This window comes from Pogona vitticeps, chromosome 4 (assembly GCF_051106095.1).
Source record: "Pogona vitticeps strain Pit_001003342236 chromosome 4, PviZW2.1, whole genome shotgun sequence".
Lineage (NCBI taxonomy): Eukaryota > Metazoa > Chordata > Lepidosauria > Squamata > Agamidae > Pogona > Pogona vitticeps.
In genome coordinates this window covers 186,310,379-186,332,740 of record NC_135786.1, presented here as the reverse complement: position 1 = coordinate 186,332,740, position 22,362 = coordinate 186,310,379, and the positions used below count along the sequence as shown (strand labels likewise).

The 22,362-nt window shown below is 39.4% G+C and overlaps 1 protein-coding gene across 1 annotated transcript in view; it reads right to left on the bottom strand.

Moving 5' to 3' along the window:
• Positions 1-8,069: 8,069 nt before the first annotated feature.
• LAMA3 (laminin subunit alpha 3) overlaps positions 8,070-22,362 on the bottom strand; it is a 158,538-nt gene continuing 144,245 nt past the window's right edge. Inside the window, exons 70-77 of the mRNA XM_020785668.3 lie at positions 20,807-20,970; positions 17,630-17,819; positions 17,118-17,258; positions 15,351-15,510; positions 15,058-15,188; positions 14,179-14,272; positions 11,349-11,468; positions 8,070-10,275 (exon numbers count right to left, since the gene is read on the bottom strand). Of these exons, the coding sequence (XP_020641327.3) occupies positions 10,130-10,275; positions 11,349-11,468; positions 14,179-14,272; positions 15,058-15,188; positions 15,351-15,510; positions 17,118-17,258; positions 17,630-17,819; positions 20,807-20,970 (1,146 nt within the window). The 3' untranslated portion in view covers positions 8,070-10,129. The remainder of the gene's footprint in view (positions 10,276-11,348; positions 11,469-14,178; positions 14,273-15,057; positions 15,189-15,350; positions 15,511-17,117; positions 17,259-17,629; positions 17,820-20,806; positions 20,971-22,362) is intronic.

The window sequence follows — 22,362 nt, the reverse complement described above, 5'->3', positions numbered from 1 at the left end:
GGAGAAGTGGGGCAGCACCCATGGGACTACTTCCGCAATTGGCACAGTATAGCCACCATCAGATGCACTGCTGCAAAGAGCTTGGTAAGTGGACCGGGCTGGTTCTGGACTGTGTATCCCCTGGGATACAAATATGAAGCTCCATATCTAATCCGAACAATATAAAACCTAGTGTATTGGTGTTTGCAAATCTTTGTTCTACACTGCTGTGTTCCATGGTTAATATGTCAATAGTTGTTCAAGGTCATATTTTCTAGACGTTTCTTACAAAATTTCACAAGTGGAGGTTTTTTCAATGCAGGCAGAAGGGATCAGAAAGAGATAGAAGATTCTATCCACCTGTATTCATTCATTCATTCGTTCCCAATATGTAACCACCTTGGTGGCTTCATTTGCATACCTTCATAAAATCATGAAAAGGCACTACTGCCTGCCTGCATTTAATTTTGACTGGATCAGCTAAAGAACTGGATTTGTGAGGGAAGTTTACATCCGCCACTCCCACCCCGACCCACACTTCTTTCTAACCTCTCCCTCTGAAAGTAAAAACGTTATCATCAGTCAGTCCCCAACGCTGTCTGTAGCTCCTTCTACTATTCCTTCCAGAAAGAAAGAAAAACACGGATCCATTTACATACTCATGACAATTCAGCCCAAATCTCCAGATGGCATCATCCAGCAAATTTCCTGTTGGGCTGTCTGTCTTTCATGTTGATCTCCTAGCTTCCATTTTGGTTGGTTAAGCAAAGCTGCAATATTCTCACCATTGGAGGATGGAGCAAATTATAGTCAGGCTGACTTAATGATGTTTTAAGAAATGAAGCTAGATGGAGAGAAGAGATGTAATGGTCAGATGCTACTAACAAGCTTGTTTATACAGTACTTTAGTTGTGCATATCTGAGCTTATCACTGAATAGGTAGCAGTTGACATGCTTGTATTGCCACCCAAAGTTTAATGAAGTAAAGTATTACCAATTGCAACCTTTTGGTGTAAACAGCAAAGGTATATAAAGAAGTCCTGACTCCTGACCTCTGAAGATGCCGGCCACAGAGACTGGTGAAACATTAGGAAGAACAACCTTCAGAACATGGCCAAAGAGCCCAAAAAAACCACAACAACCACTATATAAAGATTGTTTGCTTCATTCAGTGGGGGTTCAGAATTCTTGTGTGGACTTGTGAGCCTTGCTGTCATCCATTCCAGCTATTGGGTACCTGTCAATAAACTTGTCTCCTTATATGTAAACCTGGACTTGCCTGTCATTTCCTCAGGATCCTTTCAGATTTTGCTGTTTCTACAGCTGGAGGATATATCTTCAAATTCTGCAAAGGAAACTCGGCATAAGCAGACATTTCCCCAGTTGTCAAGGAGACTACAGTATTATATACACCATGCACATATGGCATATGTCCTAGAATCAAAGGCAAGTGGATCAGGCCTGACTCCAGTGCACTTCCATATGTTTGTTGAAGTCTTCCATGCATGGCAGTTATTGGATTAGGATGCCAATTTCATAATATTTTCTATACCGTTGTTGTCAGCTGTCTTTGCAGGCTACCTTGCTGTCTTTATTTGAATAGCACTGAGAATTTTGGAAGGAAACTGAGAAAGATGGGGAAGAATAAATATATTGTTGCAATAAATGTTTTATTGGCCCTTTCTTCTGTTCTTGGATCCAGAGGTCAGCATGCAATGTTGTTTTCTTACATTGCAGTAATTGCTTATAAATAGAACTTCTGAATCAGTAATACGAGGGGGCTGAAAGGATCAGTCATGAGATAACAACGTAATGAAATCATACAGTACTAGAATCTTTCAGTTCCCATTAAGGCTTTGGTATAAGCTGGCTATTCCTAACAAATTGTTACCACATGACAGCTTTCCTAAGGCACCTCCAAATAAAAATGATCTTGTGTTCTTCTAGGCTAGTAGCCAATGAATATGGATTCTTTTTTTAAAAAAACTTATAAAATATAAAAGGTACACAATGAGAACAATCTGTATTCACTCATAATATTGGGATAAGAAGGGAAATAATAAATGTAACTATCCATCACTAATATTCTAGAAGAGCATACAGTATTCTAAGATGCAGTCTCAATTTCAGTACAGAAACTGATAACTAAATGTGCTTGGAAACATCATAAAGTCTCCATGCACATGAATACCTTGGGTAATACAACACATTTTCCTGTAGGTTTGTTCTTCCTGAAGTACTAGCTGTACTTTCCATTTATAAATGTGTCCTGAGCATTTGCCTTCAAGGCCAATACAATTAATGGAGATCCAAGCAAAAGTTCAAGTCTTTAACTGTATAGCTCATATTTTTACTGACCTTTTCAGAGAGTTTGTTTCTTAGATGTTGTACCCCACCAACAGTCACAAATGAGGTATACAACCAAGACATTTTGATCCATGAGGCAGAAAATCACAGTTGTCCCTCAGTGGTGAGGAACAACATTTGCTGTTGTGCCTCCAGCAGCAAAATGACTTGGACTGACTCCGGTAACTACAGATTTTAATCCTTGGGTTTCCCCAGTCCTACTTCAGCACAGATAAATACTGGTCCCTCAGCAATGCTAGACTTCCAAAGACACACCAATGGACAGATGGCCATCTGTGACTCTCTGCGTGTCATTAGTCCAATGACCTATCCCAAAACACTTTAGTGTTGGCTATGCATTGACTAAAACGGATGGGAATTGTAATCCTACACCATCTGGAAGTCCATGGTTGTCCACCCCTGCATTAAATGGGTAAATTATGCCCATTTCTTTTAGTACTGATATTCAGGGATAGCACAACAGGATTTATTTTCCATCAAAGGAAAAGAGACTGGTGATTTTCAGTGCCTTTGTAATATATGCTTAATTTATTTACTAATAGACACAGAGCATATTGGGAAACAGCCAAACGGACAGCACAACCATTAATCCTGCCTTAGATCTCTGAGAGTAACTGTACCCCAAGGATCCTTCATTTTCAACCAACTCAAGCCCAACTAGATGTGACATAGAATGATGTCTCTCTTCTGAATTGTCATTATTTTAATGAAAGACAGCCTTGAAAATTTGCAATTGGGAGTAGAAGAATAGTGAATTTGATTAACCCTTTCCCCACCTGACATTTGTCCGCTACCATTCCTGTTTTCTCCAGCAGATGAAGAGACCCAAAGCCTTGAATCTTCTTCCCCAAATTAAATGGAGTGGTGAATAATTAGGGACAGATACCAGAAATGTGTAAACAGGCAGATGAATACAGTACATCTCATAGCTCCTGTAGGCAGCCATTTTTCATTCAACCTCCTAATGGAAGATGTTGCAAGGTGTTAACTCCAATCTGTACTGAGACATAGATCCATTTCTTAGCTAGGTCAAGCTGATCTGCCTTATCTGTCTCCATTGTATCCTGCCTAAGACTTAAGAACATGACATAACCAATATCAACATCTGACACACTTGATTCATTCCAGCTTCCTGTTAAACTCCATTGCTATGGGCTATCTTGAGGCCCTTTGCATTCTTTCAACTTCCCACAACACCCCTGTACCTCAATGTTAATGTAGCATGTTGTAGGAAGCTAAACGTTTGGTGACCCTAGAGCCAACTATTAATCAACAAATAACATATTTTAACAATATCATTTGCAAGTCAAATACAGTGGTACCTCGACTTACAAACGTCTCCACTTGTGAATGTTTCGAGATACGAACGGCTCCGTTTGCAAAATGTTGCTTCGACTTGTGAACGGAGCCTCGACTTGAGAATGAAAAAAGGCAGGGGAAAAGGATGGGAAATGCAAATTTCCCCTGCCTTTTTTCGTTCCATTCAAACCGTCGGTGGCGAAGAGGCTGCTCTTTTGCCCCAACAGTTAGGAAAAGGGACCCCCATGAGGTCTCCGATGGCGGCAGGGAAGCCCTCCCAGGGCTTCCCTGCCACCATTTGAGACCTCCTGGGACTTCCCTGCCACTGCGATCAGCACCTTCGGAGGTCTCCGGAGGCCTCCTGGGGGTCCAATCACGGTGGCGGGGAACCTCCAGGAGGTCTCTAATCGCGACAGGGAAGCCCTGAAAGGTTTCTCAGGGCTTTCCCGCCGCCATCGTAAGTTGAGGTACCACTGCACATTCAACAGCATATAATGAAACATCATTGATAGCTGGCTAAAGTGATATGTGTCTCAGTTACAATCCACTTAGATTACTATACATGGGGCTGGCTTTGAAAACAGTTTGGGAACTCCAGCTGGTTTAAACTGCTGTATTAAGACTGCTGACTACTGGGAACACATAACTCTTGTTATTCCCTTGTTTCCAGACCCAATTCAAAATGCTGATTATGATCTATAAAGATCTATATGGCTTGGGCCCAAGCTATCTGAAGAGCCACATGAGCCTACTTAGCTCCTAAAATTATCAGGGAAGGCCCTTTACTATGTCCCACTGCCCTCACAGGATGTTTTTTTTTGGGGGGGGGGATTCAAGAGACAGCCCTTTTTTGTGGCTGCTCTCAGGTTGTGGAATGCCCTCCCTCAGCTGGTTAAAGTTGGCCCTCTTCCTCTTCTCCTTCTGATGAAAGGTAAGGATATTTTCCTATAAATACGTTTCTTTTTATAGGCTTTTAATAATCCCATTGGGCATTAAAACTAGATTCTCACTGAGATCTTAATGTATTTTTAAGATTCTTTCACTCCTTAAATATTTCTCTTACCTCGAAAATCCTTTTGGGATTGCTGTAAATCAAATGCAATTTGATAGCACACAGCATACACAATTTTATGCTATTATATGTTTCAGTTTTTTAATTGAATAATTTATTGTGATTTTGGCTATTTTAATTTTAATTATTGTGTATCACTTAAATAAATAAGCACATAAGTAGGCTGTGGAACCTTCCCCTGAAGACTCATAGAAGCCTAAACATCTTCAGAAATAACTCAGTTGAAATGACCAACTTTTGGAAATTTGCTTTTAAACAACAGTCTAGTCTAAACTTTCATATGGGCTGGAGAGGGAAAACCTGAATATATCATCAAATCCAGTAGGTATCCGTGTATATGGTTTCACTTAACCACAGTCCAAAAATATTAAAATCCAGAAAAAAAACTATTTTCAAATATATTTATTACCAGAACCAGCTACTAGAGAGAGCCAGAGATGATGTTATGAATACTTGTTAGTATAATGTAGTGTCTCTCTTCAAATGCTCTGAACTGAGATTCTTACCTCTTTGTCACTTCAGAATTGGTCATGTGTTTCCAATACAGCTGATTGCATAAGGCATTTCCAGCACAGTTGATTGGTCAGGGATAGATAGCATTTCTGTCTCAACATTTGCACAACTACTGCACAATAGGATTTGGGCCAATAACTTTATTCTCTATGGAAATCACTTTCCACAGTAAAGAATGTGTGGGTTTTATTTCTTAAGGATAAACTCGTAATGAAACTAGAAATCAATGAGTGCCATCTCCAATGGCTTGTGAAAAATCAGTTGCTTTTGCATTACTTAAAAAAAACAAAACCCTAGGTCGATCCAGGAAGTGATTCTGAAAGATGACGAAACCTGCCCGAGACCAATCCGTTACAGAAATTCATCCAGAGCATGAAGAAAGTGGATGGGGAAGGAGCTAGCATAGTCACCCTTGCTCCTCTCTCTTCCTCCCCTGTGTCAATTATACATTTTGAAATAACTCTTGAATGGGGCTAAGCTACACTTTTTATAAGTCTTCATTTTTCCCAATTAAAAAAAATTTTGTAAACATCTTCCCAAAGATAATTCCATCTGAGTTAAATAGCACTTACTCCCAGGTAAGTGGTTACAGGATTGCAGTCCACTGCTGTTTAGCCACCCAATATCTACCCTCCCTTGGTCTTGCAGTTGCATGCTTATGTAGAGATTAGTTGGAAAACAACAGCAAAAATCATCCCAGTGCACTGTTAATTTTGAGGCTGACAGAAGAAGCCTCTGTGAAATTGCTGTCACCATCCAAGATATCCCAGGCATCCTCTCACCAGGACCCAGTCCACAACACAGAGTATGAAGTCCAAAATCAGGAACAGAAGCAGGGACATGAGTCAAGACACAGAGATACAGGCAGTAAGCCACAGCAAGAGCAGGGCCCAAGGCAGGAACACGCAGAAAGACCTTTGTTGCTGATGCAAGTTCTGGGCAGGGCAACCACTCCTTAAATACGTCTTTGCTCCAAGTTTCCAGGTGAGCCTCATGAGTGGCCCAGCAGCTGCTACATAGGCCAGGGCCTGAGCCTGCAAACACCAGGCCTTTCCTGGGTCAGGCTGGCCCCATCATATATGTACACGTTCATGCACGCACACACACACACACACACACACACACACACACAGAGTCCTTCTTAGTCTCTAAAATCAGATTATCACAAACCCTCCTGCCTTCATGATCAAGGAATCACTGAGGGACAGGAGGAGTGTGTGCCTTCAACCATTATATGACCGCTTAGGCCTTCTTTGACATCTTAAATGGCTTGCTCTACTTTGTTGAAACTGGCAGTTGCCTTGCTTGTGGTAATGTTTATTCTCAAATACTGTGCCAAAATAAACTAATTTGGCTTTCTTTTAAAAGAAATAGGTATGTAAATGAAGTTTTCTTCAGCATTGAAGATGAGGCACCACCCTCCAATACAACTGAAGGCAAAAATCTACTTTAGGTTGTGCAAAGAAGTCTATGTGGTACACAACTCTCTCAAAAGCCAGCTGCTTCATTTTGCCTGATGGTAGGGCTGCTGCTGAATATGTGTAATGCTGGGTATATATTCTACATTCATCAGTTCAGTGTGGTTCTGACATTTAAGTACAACTTTTAGGACTGGCAATTCTTGAGGACTGCCTCTTCCAATATGTACCAATGGAACAATCAACTAAATGTTTGACACCCCACCTGTCATTCCATCTTCCCAGGCGGTCTATGATGTAGAACAAGGTATTTTTTTACTGTGGTGCTAGAGAGCTGTGGTACTATGCTGGTCTTCATCATTTGCTACTTTCTGCAGATCTGTGTGAGATTTACTTCTTTCGGAAGGGCAAATGCTGACTGCCTTGCTGTTACCTATGCCCCATATTTTAAATGTGCTGTGCCTTATACTGCAGTTTATCATTATTGACAGCTGCTTTGAAGCTTTTCCAACAGAAAAGCAGGACAGAAATTAAATTAACCCAATAAAAGACAATGTTGTATATGGCGTGAAAATACATCCTGTACCTTAGACATACTTTACTTTGTTTGTGTGTGTATGTGTGTTTAATACCTGTTTAGTTGTTTTCTGCAGCATCCTACCTAGTGTACCTGCTTTCCCTGTCATGAGTTACTTTGTGCCAGGGCCTTAGGGAAGATTACAGCACTCATGGCTTCATAGATTCACACAACTGGAAGGGCCAGGAGGCTGCGAACACAACTCATGCCAGCAGAGAACAAAAATAAGAGATTTCCTGGGCTGCTGAGATTTCTTTTTAAAGTTGTCCTCCAGACATTTTGAACTACAACACCATGATCTGTAATAATAATAATCCTGAAAACTGAAATCCAGATGTGAAGGGCCAAAGATTTTCAAACCTTACTCTATGGCTATTGATTGAAACTTTGCATTCTCTATTGTTGGTATAGTCATTGTGATGACTATACCAACTATATGATGATTCACTATGATAAAACCTTGTAATTATTTTTATTGTCCTAATTTGAATATAAATATACTGCAGCAATTTATAAAAAGACACGGGACAGCCATCTTCTCTCTATAGAAATGTGGGCTTACTCTGAATAGACAACCTTAAATTTGGTTACTAACTGAAGATTTTCAGAGTTGGCAGAAGCCACTGTGATCTCTATTCAGTGGCTAATGTCCTCTAGCCTTGATTCAGATCCAAGGTCTCTTGGGAATGCTTGAAGTTTGAAAGTTCAGGAATGTCAGCATTTTATCTGTTCATTTACAAAGCAGAAAGGGCCAATGAATTTTTTGACATAGATGTGTTCACTTGGTGAACACAGTAAGAATAATAATTTACTTTATGCCAGAAATTATAGTCTTGAAAGGGTCTTTGTTATACTCCCATTTTTAATTATAAACTGTGTGCAAAGCCATCTTTCTCGGAAGGTTAATAACAATGCCATAAAATTTTTGTAGATAAGAAAATATTTCAGTTGACCAGACCTCATTTAACAAAGCAAAGATTAGGCCTTACATAGCAACCTCTAATGGCTTTTGAAATATACTATTGAATTGCTACGGCTTATTTACCACAACCTTCCAAATAGTTACATTTACCACAACCTTCCAAATACAGTAGTCTCTCTGTGGAAGAGACTTGTATATAGCATTCTAGAAGAAAGCAGGGAAACAGGAAAAAAAAACAGACAAAAGGAGAATGGAAAATACTAGAATAGACAACTGCTCGTTGCAACTGCTGTCAAACATTTGTTTAATGATGCGCCAGATGCACATAAATGTGGCTATTGCTTCTTTCAGAACCAGCTACCGGTACTTCCCTGTATATATTATGGAAATCAGACCAAGGAGACAGGAAGAGAAAGGTTACAAATCGAGGGAAAGTATCAGAGATGGCATGATTGTGAGTGGTGTGTCCTCTGACTACCATTATCATGTATTATGGAATATGTTCCTGACTATCCTGCTACTATCAGAAGCAAATTTTGTGGGAACATGACAGAAAGCTACTGACTACTCACATGGCAGACTCTAGAACACCCTTCCAAAGTAGGCCAGGCTAGCTCTGTTGTTACACTTCTTCCACCAACAAGCAGCATACATGTTTGTTTGTTTGTTTGTTTGTTTGTTTTTAAGACAGGCTTTAGACCCTGAACATCACTTTTCCAACTGGGGAAGCAAGGACAAAGCACCTCAGAAAGGTAAGCAAGTGTTGCCATGGCTGCAGAGAGATGAACTAGCACAACTGCTATGTCTTCCTGTGCTTGTATTGCTGCTTTCTCCTCTACATTTCTTTTGGATGTGCATGGGAATTCAGCCATATTCTTCTGACATTTCATTGGTGTAAAATGACTACAGGTACGCCAGACCATAGGATTACCTAACCAGTTTTAAATGTTTCTCATTCCAGTGTGCATTTGTTGTAGTAAGCACCTTCTTCTTTAAATTACAGAATTGTGTGTTTTGAGATAACCTGCTTCTCTCAAAATATTTCCTAACTGGGGTTTTGTAAATGAGTAATTTAGTGTAAAGGTTTTTTAAAAAGCTGAAAGGACACTTTGAAAAAATTACAGTGTGAAATGTTAGTAATTCTTGTGTCCAAGAGTTTTTGCTTGCTTGCTTTGCTTGTTAATTTTGTTTTTTTTCCCCCCCCCTAAGCTTCTAACTGCAGATTCTGTAATTTTCAGGATAAGGGATGAGAGGATCAAACCATTTTCTCAAAACTGGTTCTGTTATTATTCAGAGCAGTTACACAACTGAAGGACACTTTATGCATTTTCCGGGGGGGGGGAGGAGATATTGGACTGAAAACGTGTATCCATGATCATTCAAGCTTTTTCATTAATGCTCATAAAATACTGTATTGCTATAGGTGCGTACAGTACATGGTCAAAAGAATTTTTAAAAGCAAATTGTGTTTATTTTGTCATAGAACTCTTAGAACTGTAATCTGTGGGATTCTACTCTTTTTAAAGTGCTTCTTACTCAGTTTATATTATTTCTGTTATTGACGTAATACACTTTGGTATAAAAAAGTACTGGTTGAGGAGCCCAACATCATTTTCTGTTTTTATAAAATTCCAATGTCAAGGTTGGATTCCGCTTGCAATCTGACGCTTTCCCAATTCCAATTTGCACAATACTTTTCAGGTCAGGAGCTCCTGCAAATCTCATCAAATTACATTATATACAAGACCACTCTGTACTTCATGGCTCTTTCTTACAAACCAAACTGCACACAGAAAAGTGAAAAACATTGCATGAAAAGCATCTGAAAACAGCAACAAAGTCCACAATTCTCAAAATCATGCACAGCCTTACACCACATTGTATACAAATGGCAAGAATTACAAAGAGATGAGAAAGTCATGTCATGGCCTGTCATACAGTACATTAGGACGTTTCACCCTGGGAAGAAACATGGAAAGCCATTAGTTAACAGGGCACCCTTGCAGGCTGACGATACCATTAATGTCTGAAAGTCTGCTTATTAAGACAGGTTTCTCATTGATTTTAACATCCTTCAGACAGCCAAAAAACATATCCTGAACAGGAAGCCATGGTGTTTCCATATTAACTGTAAAGAGAAAGAATAAGATAAGAAAGATGTGAGAAGCTTTTAATGCGATTACAGAAAACCTATGCATAGTTATGAGAAATGTGTTTTGGAATTTCTTTATCAGTAGAAGCCAGAATGCAAAGTGTCACTCATATTCCCATTCAAAACTTGGTTCCTCATTGTATGTAACATTGCTACCAATATTAGGTTGAATTTATTCATGATATGTAGGGAACGTTGGCATTTACATAGGCATGTCCCCTCTGACCAACTCTGGACAGCTTTAGAAAAAAGCAATTTAACAAATACATATTTTTTTGCTTGTTCTTCTATTTTCTCCCTTTTTACTGACACAATCTCTCCTTTAATGTATAATATCTATAATCTGCCTTCTTTCTGCAAACATATATTCCAGATGGAAACAAACAACTGATCAAGCTGGATAGCTCTTTTGAGTTGGGTACCTGCTTGCAGAGCTAGAACCTGGGAATTCAATTTCTTGTTATTCTTTCTAGGAGAACAGCCGGCCTGTATAGCCTTGGGCAAGCTGCACAGTCCCAGAGCACCCCAGGAAGAAAACAGTATAACAGTAAACCAACTTTAAGTATTGTATTCTTAGAAAACTCCAAAAAGAGTGGAATATGTCAGAAACCACATGATGGCACACAATTATTAATAGAGACAGTTGTCTCAGCTGAACAGTAGGTAAGGGGCAAAAGATGGGCTTCCTTAAGTGCTGAAAAATGTCTATTTGTTATAATACATACTTTCATTCAGGTCTGTATTTTATGTTTCAGTAAGCTTTGTTTTGTGATTGATCACTGGAAGATATATATGGATTTAATTTGCAAGTCTGATTACTCAAGCTTGCATCTCTGAGAAAATCGAATTGTGAGAAGAAAAATGGATTATCACCTAAAGGCAGGCTGAACATTTTGTCTAGTTTGATGCTCAATCTGTAAAGTTGAGGCCAATTTGAATTTAATATTCAATGTATAAAGGTCATTAACGTATATACTTTATAAAATATAAATACGAGACAAAATAAAGCAGCAGTACATAAAGGATTGGCTGATTAAGAGATGTCATACCTGGAATTCTCCCAAAATAAAGTGGTTGAACATGGTTGGTGGAAAGTACAGTTGATGGCCTTGTAGTGTAGTTACTTATGGTATCTAGTTCAAGCAGCACAATGTTCTGCTTCAACGTTACTGTAAACAATCAGATGAATAAATCACTTTTACTTGCCATTCAAGACATTGGCTGGTTCCATTTTCAGTAAAGTCTTTTCACTGGCTTCTTTTCTCCTTGGCAATATATCTGAACTTCTTTAATTCCCTGAAATTCTATGCCACTCCTTTCTATGCTGGACCAATGCAATATTCACACAATATGCCTGTACTGTAGTTATGGTTACTCTAGTTTACATTGTAACTGTGTACTCACATGTGCAAATACAATCTTAACCTACTTGTAGCCAAATATTTGCTAGACAAATTGAGACCAACCCATTCTGATCTGATCTTGGATTTTTGCAGATGTTTGTATGTATGTGAATGTTATTACATCAGGAGGGAAAAAACTACAAAATATAAAAGCTTTGACCTGGGATAAGGGACTACGATATGGCTCACAAAACATGCTCCATCTTGCACCTTGGCCTGAACTATAATTTCTCCCAAAGTGCTAGGTATTTAGAGAATTTGATTATCTTAAAATACAAGCACGTCTTCTCAACAATATTGACCTCTACCTAACCCCGTCATTTAAAAAAAAAACAAATTTTTTTTAAAAAACCCAATATATGGGTAATCTATTTTATCAATTTTCACTGTTTTAGCTGTCTTGAAATGTTTTAATTGCTTCCTCTTATTTTAAATAGCATATGTATGTATTTTAATGGGTCGGAGATCGCAAAATAAAGATTGATTGATTGATTGATTGATTAGGATGTCAAGCCATCTACTTTAGGAATGTGGCAGACCTTCAATTCTTAGTCAGATTTCCTACCAGCTTCCTTCCTTTTACCCTAACCCTAGCACAAATCAGAGTTCTGCATATTGGGCATCCACCCATTATTGGAACAGGCATAGGCACCAGTAGCAGGAAGAAAAAGAAGAAAACAGTTCTGCAAATAAAAGCCAGCAGCAGGCATTAAAAAAATCAAAAACTGTCTGAGGGAGGAATAGTCCTAGCATGACTTTGGCCTATCCAGTCACCCATACAAGCAAGTCAGTCACCCATACCATATTCACATTCAGATTCAAATTTCAGTGTAAGGAAGATTTGGGTGTAGCTACCTAAAAGAAAAAGCAAGAAAATTCTAAGATGTAGGCAGCCTAATAAACAAGGTGTCCGTGTCATGCCTGGATAGCAAATAGAGTCTGGTGATGTAAATCTGAGCCTGCCCCAGGATTCTTTGTGTTTCCAGATGAGGTTTTGGCTTCCACTGGATTTCAGCTATACATTTCCTTCTGCTTTCGTGCTTCCTTTTTGCTACAGCAACTGCCACCACATTTCAGCATTCAAAACCCCCAAAATGCTAGAATAAACTTCAGTACTTTGTAGGGGTGTCCTAAGTTACTTGAGTATGACTAGGAGCATTTTGAACCACCCTGCATTTACTCTGATAGCATATACCATTTTTAAAGCCAGTACATATCCCAAATATGTAAAGCATTAGCCTGGTGCTTAAGCTTTCCCTTTATCACTCTGTTAACAACTCTTCACATTATTTTTTTATCTCTGATGGGTTTATACCTCAGTTTCAATTGCAAATGCAGCTATTTCACTTTCTTTCATGGGAATTAAGCAACTCTGGAGATTGGATCTCAGAAGAAAATGAGGAAAGGGCAGATATTTGATACAACCCTTCCATTTCTGAAAAATACCCACTCCTTTCAGTAAAGAGACTCTTTGGCTAATATTACATTGCTGCAGTGAAATAATGCAATTTGTCCCATATAGATAGAAAAATTTCTGCCTGCATTTTTATAGGAATATAATTTACAATTAGAATTATATGTTATTCTTATGATAGCTGAGCAAAATGCTGATGTTACAAAAAGAGCAAAGGTGATTTTGTCAGTGCATATTGTACGATTATTTGATGACACTATTTCCATGAAGCAGGTACAGTGGACCCTCTACTTAAGGAATTAATCCGTATTGGAATGGTGGCTGCAAGTCAAAAAGTCTGTAAGTCGAATCTCCATTGACCTACAATGCACTGAAAACCGATTAATCCCATAACCAGTGGTTTTTATTCTATTTTTATTCCATTTTGGTTTTTTTCTGGTCTGTAAGTCGATTCTCTGGCTGCAAGTCGAATCTAAATTTTGCAGCCAGAGAAGTCTGTAACTCGAAAAGTCTGTAAGTCGAGCCGTCTATAAGTCGAGGGTCCACTGTATGTTAGTCTATTGAAACAGTAACAAGAGAGGAATCTAGTGGCACCTTAAAGACTAACCAGATTTGTTTAGCATAAACGTTTGCAGATTATAGTCAACCTTATCTGATGAAATGGATTCCAGCCCCCAAAAGCTAATGCCAAATGAACACTGTTCATCTTTAAGCTTCTACAATATGCTTTTTTTGTTAATGAATCCAATGGTTTTGGCAACAAGCCAGTTGATTTAGAATAATGCCTGCAGATGCTCTTCTGAAACCTATGGGATTATTCTAGGATCATTCCAAATTGATTTCTATATGGTGGTCATCATATGTTTATTAGCAGAGGAGCTTGAGATGCACAAGTCTTAATCAGATGCAAAGTGGGTTGTGCATTTAAAGAATATGAGTAAAAATGCATCAGAAACAGACTTTAGCCTGAGGCATAATTTTGAGTAGCCTGGCTGTGTTTGATGCTTCACCCTGTCTTTAAACGAGGTTACCCAGCTCCCAGTGAATGAGATTACACAGTACCTGTTATGAAGTGCCATTTTCCATCACAAAGAAATTGCTGGGGTGTGACTGATGTCAAGAACTCTCCAGCACCATTATTTCCAGAAGCAGTGAGCTGTAAAAAACCAGACATCTTTTAAATTACCAGAAATGAAAAGAATAAAATAAAATCACAGACACAACAATATGCCAATATGAAAGTTTTGCTAAGCATGATTTTATCAATGCCTTTTGGGAAAGCTGTTGCATTGTGAAGCCCAGATAGCTGTACTTTAAGGTTAAGTACATCACATGCTTTAAATTGCTACAAAAGGATTTTTTTAAAAAAACTGTGGATTTTATTCTTTATATTACTACTTGTAAATATATGTAATACAATAGATATTAAATAGCAAAATTTTCCACAGGGTTGCTGCTGAGTGAAGCTGACTTTTTTCGTGTTGGTTACCATTAAAGATAGCCTTGAAATGTCATTTTCATGGGAGTAAGTAAAGAAGAGCACTCTGGGACACAATTCATTTCAGGATAAAAACACCCATGATTTTGCCAGAGTCTTGGCTAAGGGGGAGATTTTGCCTGCTCTCGTTGGTATCCCACTGCAGTTAACATTGCTTGCAGCAAAGAATTCAAAAGGAGCTATTGGAAAATTAAGCCAGCCCCAGTTTGCACAATCCCACACATTCACTGGCAGACCACAGGCGTTTGTCCAGTTTGTGACTCAAGACCAGCATTCCATGATATGGTGCCCTTCAGAGGTTCTGGATGTCAGACGCCATTAGATTCAAGCAGCCACTGATAATACACCTCAGTCCTTCGAAGCTAGAACCTCTCCTTCTCTCCCCCTTCTTACAAAGTGTTTGAACTTTAGAAGAAAGAAGAGAAAAAGAAAATCATACTTACCACTCCTTTATCCGTGTAAACCGTTAAGTAGTTCCCTTGTTCACTGCCAGTATGGATTAAAATGCTATTCAAGCTTCTTGGGCGAATGTTAAACTCTATTTTATAGTCCTGGGTCATCAAAAAAGCATTTTCTGGGATGCCAGAAAGAATTGGGAAAAGTTTTGTTAAAAACAGTATTAGGAGGAAGAACAGATTTTGATGCACTTTTGTTTGCTACAGCAAATGTCATGATCATTCTTCCAATAAAAGAGGGATGTTTTATATCAAGCAGTAACTCTTACTCCAATACTCACCAATGACAATATGCCCTCCTTCATTGAAGAAAGAAACCCCAGTCTCCAAAGCATTATCCAAGCAAGGGAGGACACCATTGTTCTGATGGTAAGCATGTATAGGTTTTCTTCCTACATTAAAGTCTCTCAGGCAACCCACAAAGCTCTTTTTTGGTATGTTCTGAAAATATAAATTCAACATAGATAATGATAAACTCAGTCACAAGTACTTTAGCAACCCAGATACACTTTAGTAAGTTAACCTAGGAATATATACATCAATGTATCCTATAGTTTTTAGGCAACTACCTCTTTTCCCCCGACTCTAGAGCCTGCTCAGAAGTAGACATGGGCTTTTCATATTTGTAAATTGCCCAGGTGGCTGGGATCCACAGCTCCACTTCCCCAGACTGACTCGTCCACTTATGGGTCACTGCAGAGTGTACCCGGCCAACATCCTGCTCATCAGGCCAATCTCTGATGAAGCCCAGCTGTTACTTCTCTGCCTTCCTGCTCTTCTGGCCACTCCTTCCAGGGAGCGAGATGACAAGTCTCCCTGCTCAGCAGCCAGAAGAGCAGGAAGGCAGAGAAGCAGAAGCTGGGCTCCATCAGAGACTTGGAAGGTGGGACTGGCGATCCCGGCCACCTGGGCCCAGGATATTCGTATTCATTCATGAATATCCCATGTCCATTCAGCAGTAAGTGTTTGAATTTTGCAAAGGAAGAGGAGATGAACTAAAGGAGAATAAGCTTTTGTACTGCTCTCCTGATGTTTTAGATGTATCCTCTAATATTCTCCACCAACAAGACTAATAATCAGGAACTTTAGGAGCTGTAGCCCAAAACACCTGGAAGGTATCAGGTTTATTACACTGGACTATAGTAAGATCGAATCTACGTGACGGAGTGAGATCCCGTCGCTTGTCCTAGCTCCTGCCAACCTAGCAGTTCAAAAGCATGTAAATGTGAGTAGATAAATAGGTACCACCTCAGTGGGAAGGTAACGGCGTTCTGTGTCTAGTCGTGCTGGCCATGAGACCACAGAAATTGTCTTCGGACAAATGCTGGCTCTATGGCTTGGAAATGGGGATGAGCACCCCCCCTAGAGTCGAACACGACTGGATTAAATGTCAAGGGGAACCTTTACCTTTACTATAGCATACACAAATATATGTGGGGCAATAATGGAAAATGAAACAACACAACCCTAGAGAAAAGGCTGGAAACGTTCTTCCATTATGCTTGGATAGCCAGAACTACTCCAATTTTTAACAATGGCCAACAATCCTATTGGCAATTTACAGTCATGTACAGTAAATAAAATCATATCAGTTGCAGCAGCAAATTGCCACTACTTAATGAGGATTTGGTTGTGTTCTTAGATTGGTGACAAGGCACATGCTCAGGAATGCAAGCAGCAGCTTGTTAATTACTAACATTTTATAGCCATAACTTACATGATTTCATTAATATATAACAGGATTTTGGCCACAGTCAAAACCATGTAGAAAATAAGACTGGAAAATCCTGTCAACGTAAACCATCACCTAAATGAGGGCTGGGGAACTTTAGCTTGCACGCCATTTCTGGCCTATCAAGGGTAGAATTATATTTGATCCCACCCACTCTGATTTGGTCCCACTTCTTTGTCCTTGTTCCTGCCCCTTCTACTTGTTGCTAGAATATGCCCCTTCAAAAGCCTTCCCAAATTGGACTTAATCCCCTATAAAGAAAAAAGTCCCCTGTCTCTGATGTAAATCTGTTTCAGTAAAAAACAGAGTTTTGTACCTGAATGTTCAATGAAGGAACCCCTCCTAAGTAAACTGGTGACTCAGCCACAGTAGAAAAGGTAGGTGGTATGTTTGCTTCTTGAACCTTCAAACCATCAACAACAAGACGCATTTTCTTTTCTGTTTTGCTGAATGACACCTTTTAAGGAGATAAGAATTATGTTTAACCAATATATTACAGAAACCTTAAGGAACATGAAATGTATTGGTCTAACAGATACTACCAAGCTGATCTGAAGCAGACTGCTTTCCCTGTATTTTGTTCAGCTTTCTATATCTTTTGTAACAAAGCAATCACTGCCTCTTGAAATAATGCAAGTTATTGTCCACAGCCTAAAAACTTCTACAATTATATGTGCTAAAATCTTCATTTAAAAAGAAAAGGAACACCAAGTCTTTCAGACAGCTGAATGAAAGCCACTTCATGAAATGAAGGTGAAAAGTTACTCTGTCTACATCCGTAGGCATTGAATTAAAGGATTCTTTAACCTGAGCAGCTCTTATACTCACTGTATGCCATTGCCCATCATTGTATTTGGCTTTGCTCTTGATTTTGATTCTTTTCCCATCAGCAGCAAGTAAGAATACATAACGTCCCTTTGAAAGGTAAAGAGCTATGTATCTGTTTTCCAGCTTGTCTCTCATGAAGAAAACTGATCCTCTTGATGACAATGTACGCACATCAATAGAAAAATGGGACCTCAAATGTTAAAAAACACGTAAGAGAAAATGAAGCCATGGAAAAGTAGACAATAGAAACAGAAAGGCACATCATTGTTTCTCATTGTACTAAATTTCAGTACAGTACAGCATTTGACAGTTCTTATTTCATGCAAAAACTAGATGAGATGGTCATTGTATTTAGAAACAGTGATCCCTCGTATGGTGCAAAATGTTGTGCTTAGATTGTGCTTCCTCACACTTCCATATTTTGTATCCAGCTTGCTTTGCCCTGTGACTAGTAACAGAAATTAAACACAGACTTAATTTCCAAGTCTGATTGCCCAGGTTCATATCACTGAGGTAATTATGTTGTGGGACAGACAAAAGCTTAATCCCATAGAAGATGTATTTCCCTTAAATGTCTCCTTCAAGGATGGGCAGCTTCCAGCAATCTGGAGACTGTCCATGCCCATCACTGGACCTTGGTTCCTGAGATGTCTGAACAGTTTTTTCTTATAAAAATTGGCTTCTTTAAATTAGAAAGCCTCTTACATTCCATGAGTGGTGGGCACCTCTGAATCCCTGAAATGTTGCATGCAATCCAAGCATATGTTGCTCACTCTGTGGTCTATTTTACCCCTTAATAATCATCTACTGAATGCAATGATCTGTCCTAAGAAATATAATCAGCTTCAAGGCTAAATGAACTGAACCTGGCTACCATATCAAAGCTCAACTCTTCATTCTCATGTGAATAGTCAAACAAATGTCAACCTACCCTCTTTTTTACACTATTGCTGCTGCTGTTTTTAGGAATTCAATTTGAAAATAGCTGTAAGGTACCAGGGCTGCCAAGGGACTTAAATGAGGGGCTCAGGCTGCAGAACCAGCAGTTCTGAACTCCTTCTAGCACTTAGACATTTTTCACATTGATGGTATAATTGGACCTAATCCAGTGGTGGGATTCAAATAAATTAACAACAGGTTCTATGTCCGAATGGCAAATAAATAAATAAATAAATAAGTAAGTAAGTAAGTAAGTAAGTAAGTAAGTAAGTAAGTAAGTAAATAAATAAATAAATAAATAAATAAATAAATAAATAAATAAATAAATAAATAAATAAATAAATAAATGCCCAGGACAGTGGGATCCGATGAGAGTTTCTTCTACAGTGGTCTCCCTGCTGCCTATCATCACAACTACTTCTCACATTATTAAGATATCTGGATAAGTGTATCTGTTTGGGCATGCCCCTGCTGTTAACCTCGCCATGGGCATGTGCCAAACACACACACACAAACACACACCTCACAGTGGGTGCTTATGACCAGGTTTGACAGAGAACTGACACATCTCTCCTTCCCTTTACCTCCTATTTCACCCTATAGCTCACCAGTAAAAATTGCTTCCATCCCCTTTCCTGCTCCTGAAATGACTGATAGCCCTGCTTGTTGTTACCTGGAGGCTGCCTTTGCACACCTGTTGAGGAGTTCTTCTCCCCCCCCCCGCTTCCTTCTGGCTTGGAAGGTATGGTCTCTTTTCAATCTGTTGCCACTCCACCTCAACCCCACCACCTCAATCGGTCCAGAACACTGCCAAAGAGCCCGAAAAACCCACAACAGCCAATATCAACAAATGCTTGATTAGTATGCTCTCATGTATGTCTTTTCTGGAGAATGCTGCCTTCTCATAATGGTCCCTCCCCCTTGGAGTCCCTCCGGCCCCCACCCACCCCCCATGTTGACCTGTGGTCAAGATGCATCTGAATGTCTGGAGAGAAGAGTTTCAATTCCCCTTATCTATTGATATGTTTATGTGGTTTTCCTTTCTTGGCCCTGGATATATGGCCTTCAAGAATAGTAAGTCTTACTAGTGTTAAAATACTGATAGCTGTCTTCCTCCTTCTAACAGAGTGGGCCATCTCTGTGTGCCATTTGTCTCCCGAAATTGTCAGTTTTGGGGCAGGAGGAAGAGTTCTTTGTTACTCTAAATGAGGCTTGGAGGTTTCATCTCTTTGTGGTGTGAGTGACTTTTCTATTGCATACCTTGCTTGCGTGGATCAGTGAGACTGTCACTGGTTCATGCATTGGATATTCTCTGGGATTTAAAAAAAAATGTTTCTAGGCAGAGCAACAGTCTTATGTGGTACCTTTAACTTGAAAAAAATCATAGTAAACCGAGGACGGTTGTTTGTTTGATTGAAGCAGTCTCACCCCAAAACTTTTTCCCTCTGTGTCCTGCCCTCATGCCTTGTCAATCACACACACCCCTCTGCCTCGAGGCCATGGGCTTTCCTCCAGTGACATCAAGGACTCATCCTCCCCCCTTTTCCCCCAGTGACACCTCTGCTCTTTCCAGGGCTTTATCTCTCTCACCCATATCCCACCTCAGATGGCTCAGTGTGGAGTGGGAAGGGAGGCATTTAATTGTGCCCCCTCCCCCTCGCTCATCGCTGGTCACCTGGCCCCTCCTCCTTCATTCATCTCAGGCCAACAAACGGTTCTAAGAACCAATAGTACATTTAGGAAGCGGTTCTATAGAATAGGTGAGAACCTGCTGAATCCCACCTCTGACCTAATCAGTGTTATGCTGTAGCATCAGCAATATGGTGGCTGGTATGGAATGTAGGTCTTGTCCAGCTAGGATGATGTAACTTGAAGGAACAAGAGAGGCCTGCCTGACTGGATATTATTCCTTCTGCAAGCTCAGTCCAAGCAACCAATCTAAAAAAGTAACAGGACTGCCTTATCTTGAGTGTGTCTTGACTTTTTTTTTTTTTGCCCCTGTCCCTTTGGTGCCCATCTACTCAAACTGCAACCTGACCTATGGCTTGCCCTGATTACATCTCTGCTTCAGGCCCCTGTCTGTCAGATCTGGTATCTGCTGCCTCCGGCCAATCTGACCTTCATCCTCTTTGCCAAGATCAGACGACAGCCATAGCCTACCACAAAATTAGGCCTCAAGCCTAACTAGATTCTGAGAAGAATAAAATATTTAGAATTGTTAAAAATTAATCTGATTACCAGTCTCTTGATGATGCTTGGGTAGGTTTAAACAACAAATTAGTGCCAGGGGTATTGCCAAAGTGATACGCTCCAGTAACAAAATTTAATGGTGTATGTAAAGGACAGTCCTTGTTTCTCGGCTGTACACTTGCATCTGTCATATTGGCAATGGGTCTTTTCCTCTAAGAATGAAAAATAAAATTGAAAATGTTAGTATCATCATGTTTACAAATGATCTGATTCAAGAAAGGAGTTTATATTTTAGGAGAGTTGGAAGGGAAAATTAAAGGTTATCTACGTTTCTTTTTTCTGTATTCACTCTGGTTTACTTGAATGAAAACTCACAATTTGTCTTCCTTGCTTATAGTTTGTCACAGATCACAATATACTTTCCCATTTACTCTTCAAAAACCATCAAATCAGAACTGGATGCTTTCAAACTTAACTATTATTGTCCTCTCAACATTCAGTTGATTATTTCTGATTATATTATCCAAATTGTCTGTACATCACTTTAAAATATAAATGGAGATACACTGGGCCCAGTTAATTTACTTTGAAGTAACCTTAATCACAGACACTTTTTATGCAAACAGTTTATCACTGCATAGTAGAAATGTTTGTGAAAATTAATCAATTAAGGCTGAAATCTTGTAGCCACCTGCTTGGGAGTATGTGTCAGTGAAATCAACAAAATTTACTTCTGAGAAGATATGCAGGATTATATTGTAAGGCAACAATTTTGCTTACTAAAATTAGTGGAGTACCCAAATGACATATTGTGTAATATGCAGAAAACTGGAATATAGGGACTTTCAAGCACTGAATCCCATGAAAACTGAATCCTAATTAATATATTTGGAATTTTTTTGGCTAAACCTGAAATAACAATCAGTAATGTCTGTCTTTGATCAGGATACCAATCTTTATTGTCACTCATACAGTAAACTACAGTTTTCATCCTAAAAACAAGAAAGTTTCTTGGCAAAGCATAATTTGAAGATGAGCACAATCGTTCAGTGGCAATCTATTTGACTGAGATTTGCCAATCTACAACTTCAAAACGTTGAATCCTATATTCAGGTGGCTCATTCTCAGTTTCTGAAAATGGCAGAAAAGAGCGATAGAAGTAGGGCCTTTCTATACTTTTCTGTGTAACTTTTATTCAAGTTGATCTAAAATTAGTTCATTTCTTGTCAACAGATACAAATCCTTTCCAGAATACTATAAAGAGGAGGGTAACATTAACATTGCAAAATGTATTTTATCCAGGCTAGAGTTGTTTGCACGCCTCTGGAAAAGGAAGGCAAACAAGGCAGGTGCCATAGAGGCAATGAGATGCTTGGGATAGCTATACTGTGAGGGGAAACTGTGTGTAATTTGCGTAACTACTGTTGCTGCACATGCTGCAAGCCCAACTGCAGTTTTAAAATGGCACCAATCAGCACTTTAAAAAACTATATTCCAGCTTCTGTTGCCAGCAAGCCAATGCTAGGAGACTTCTCAGTTACTGACAGTGCCAGCATCAGGTCAGCAGCTAAGACCTTGCACACTTGACATGTGATGAAAATGTC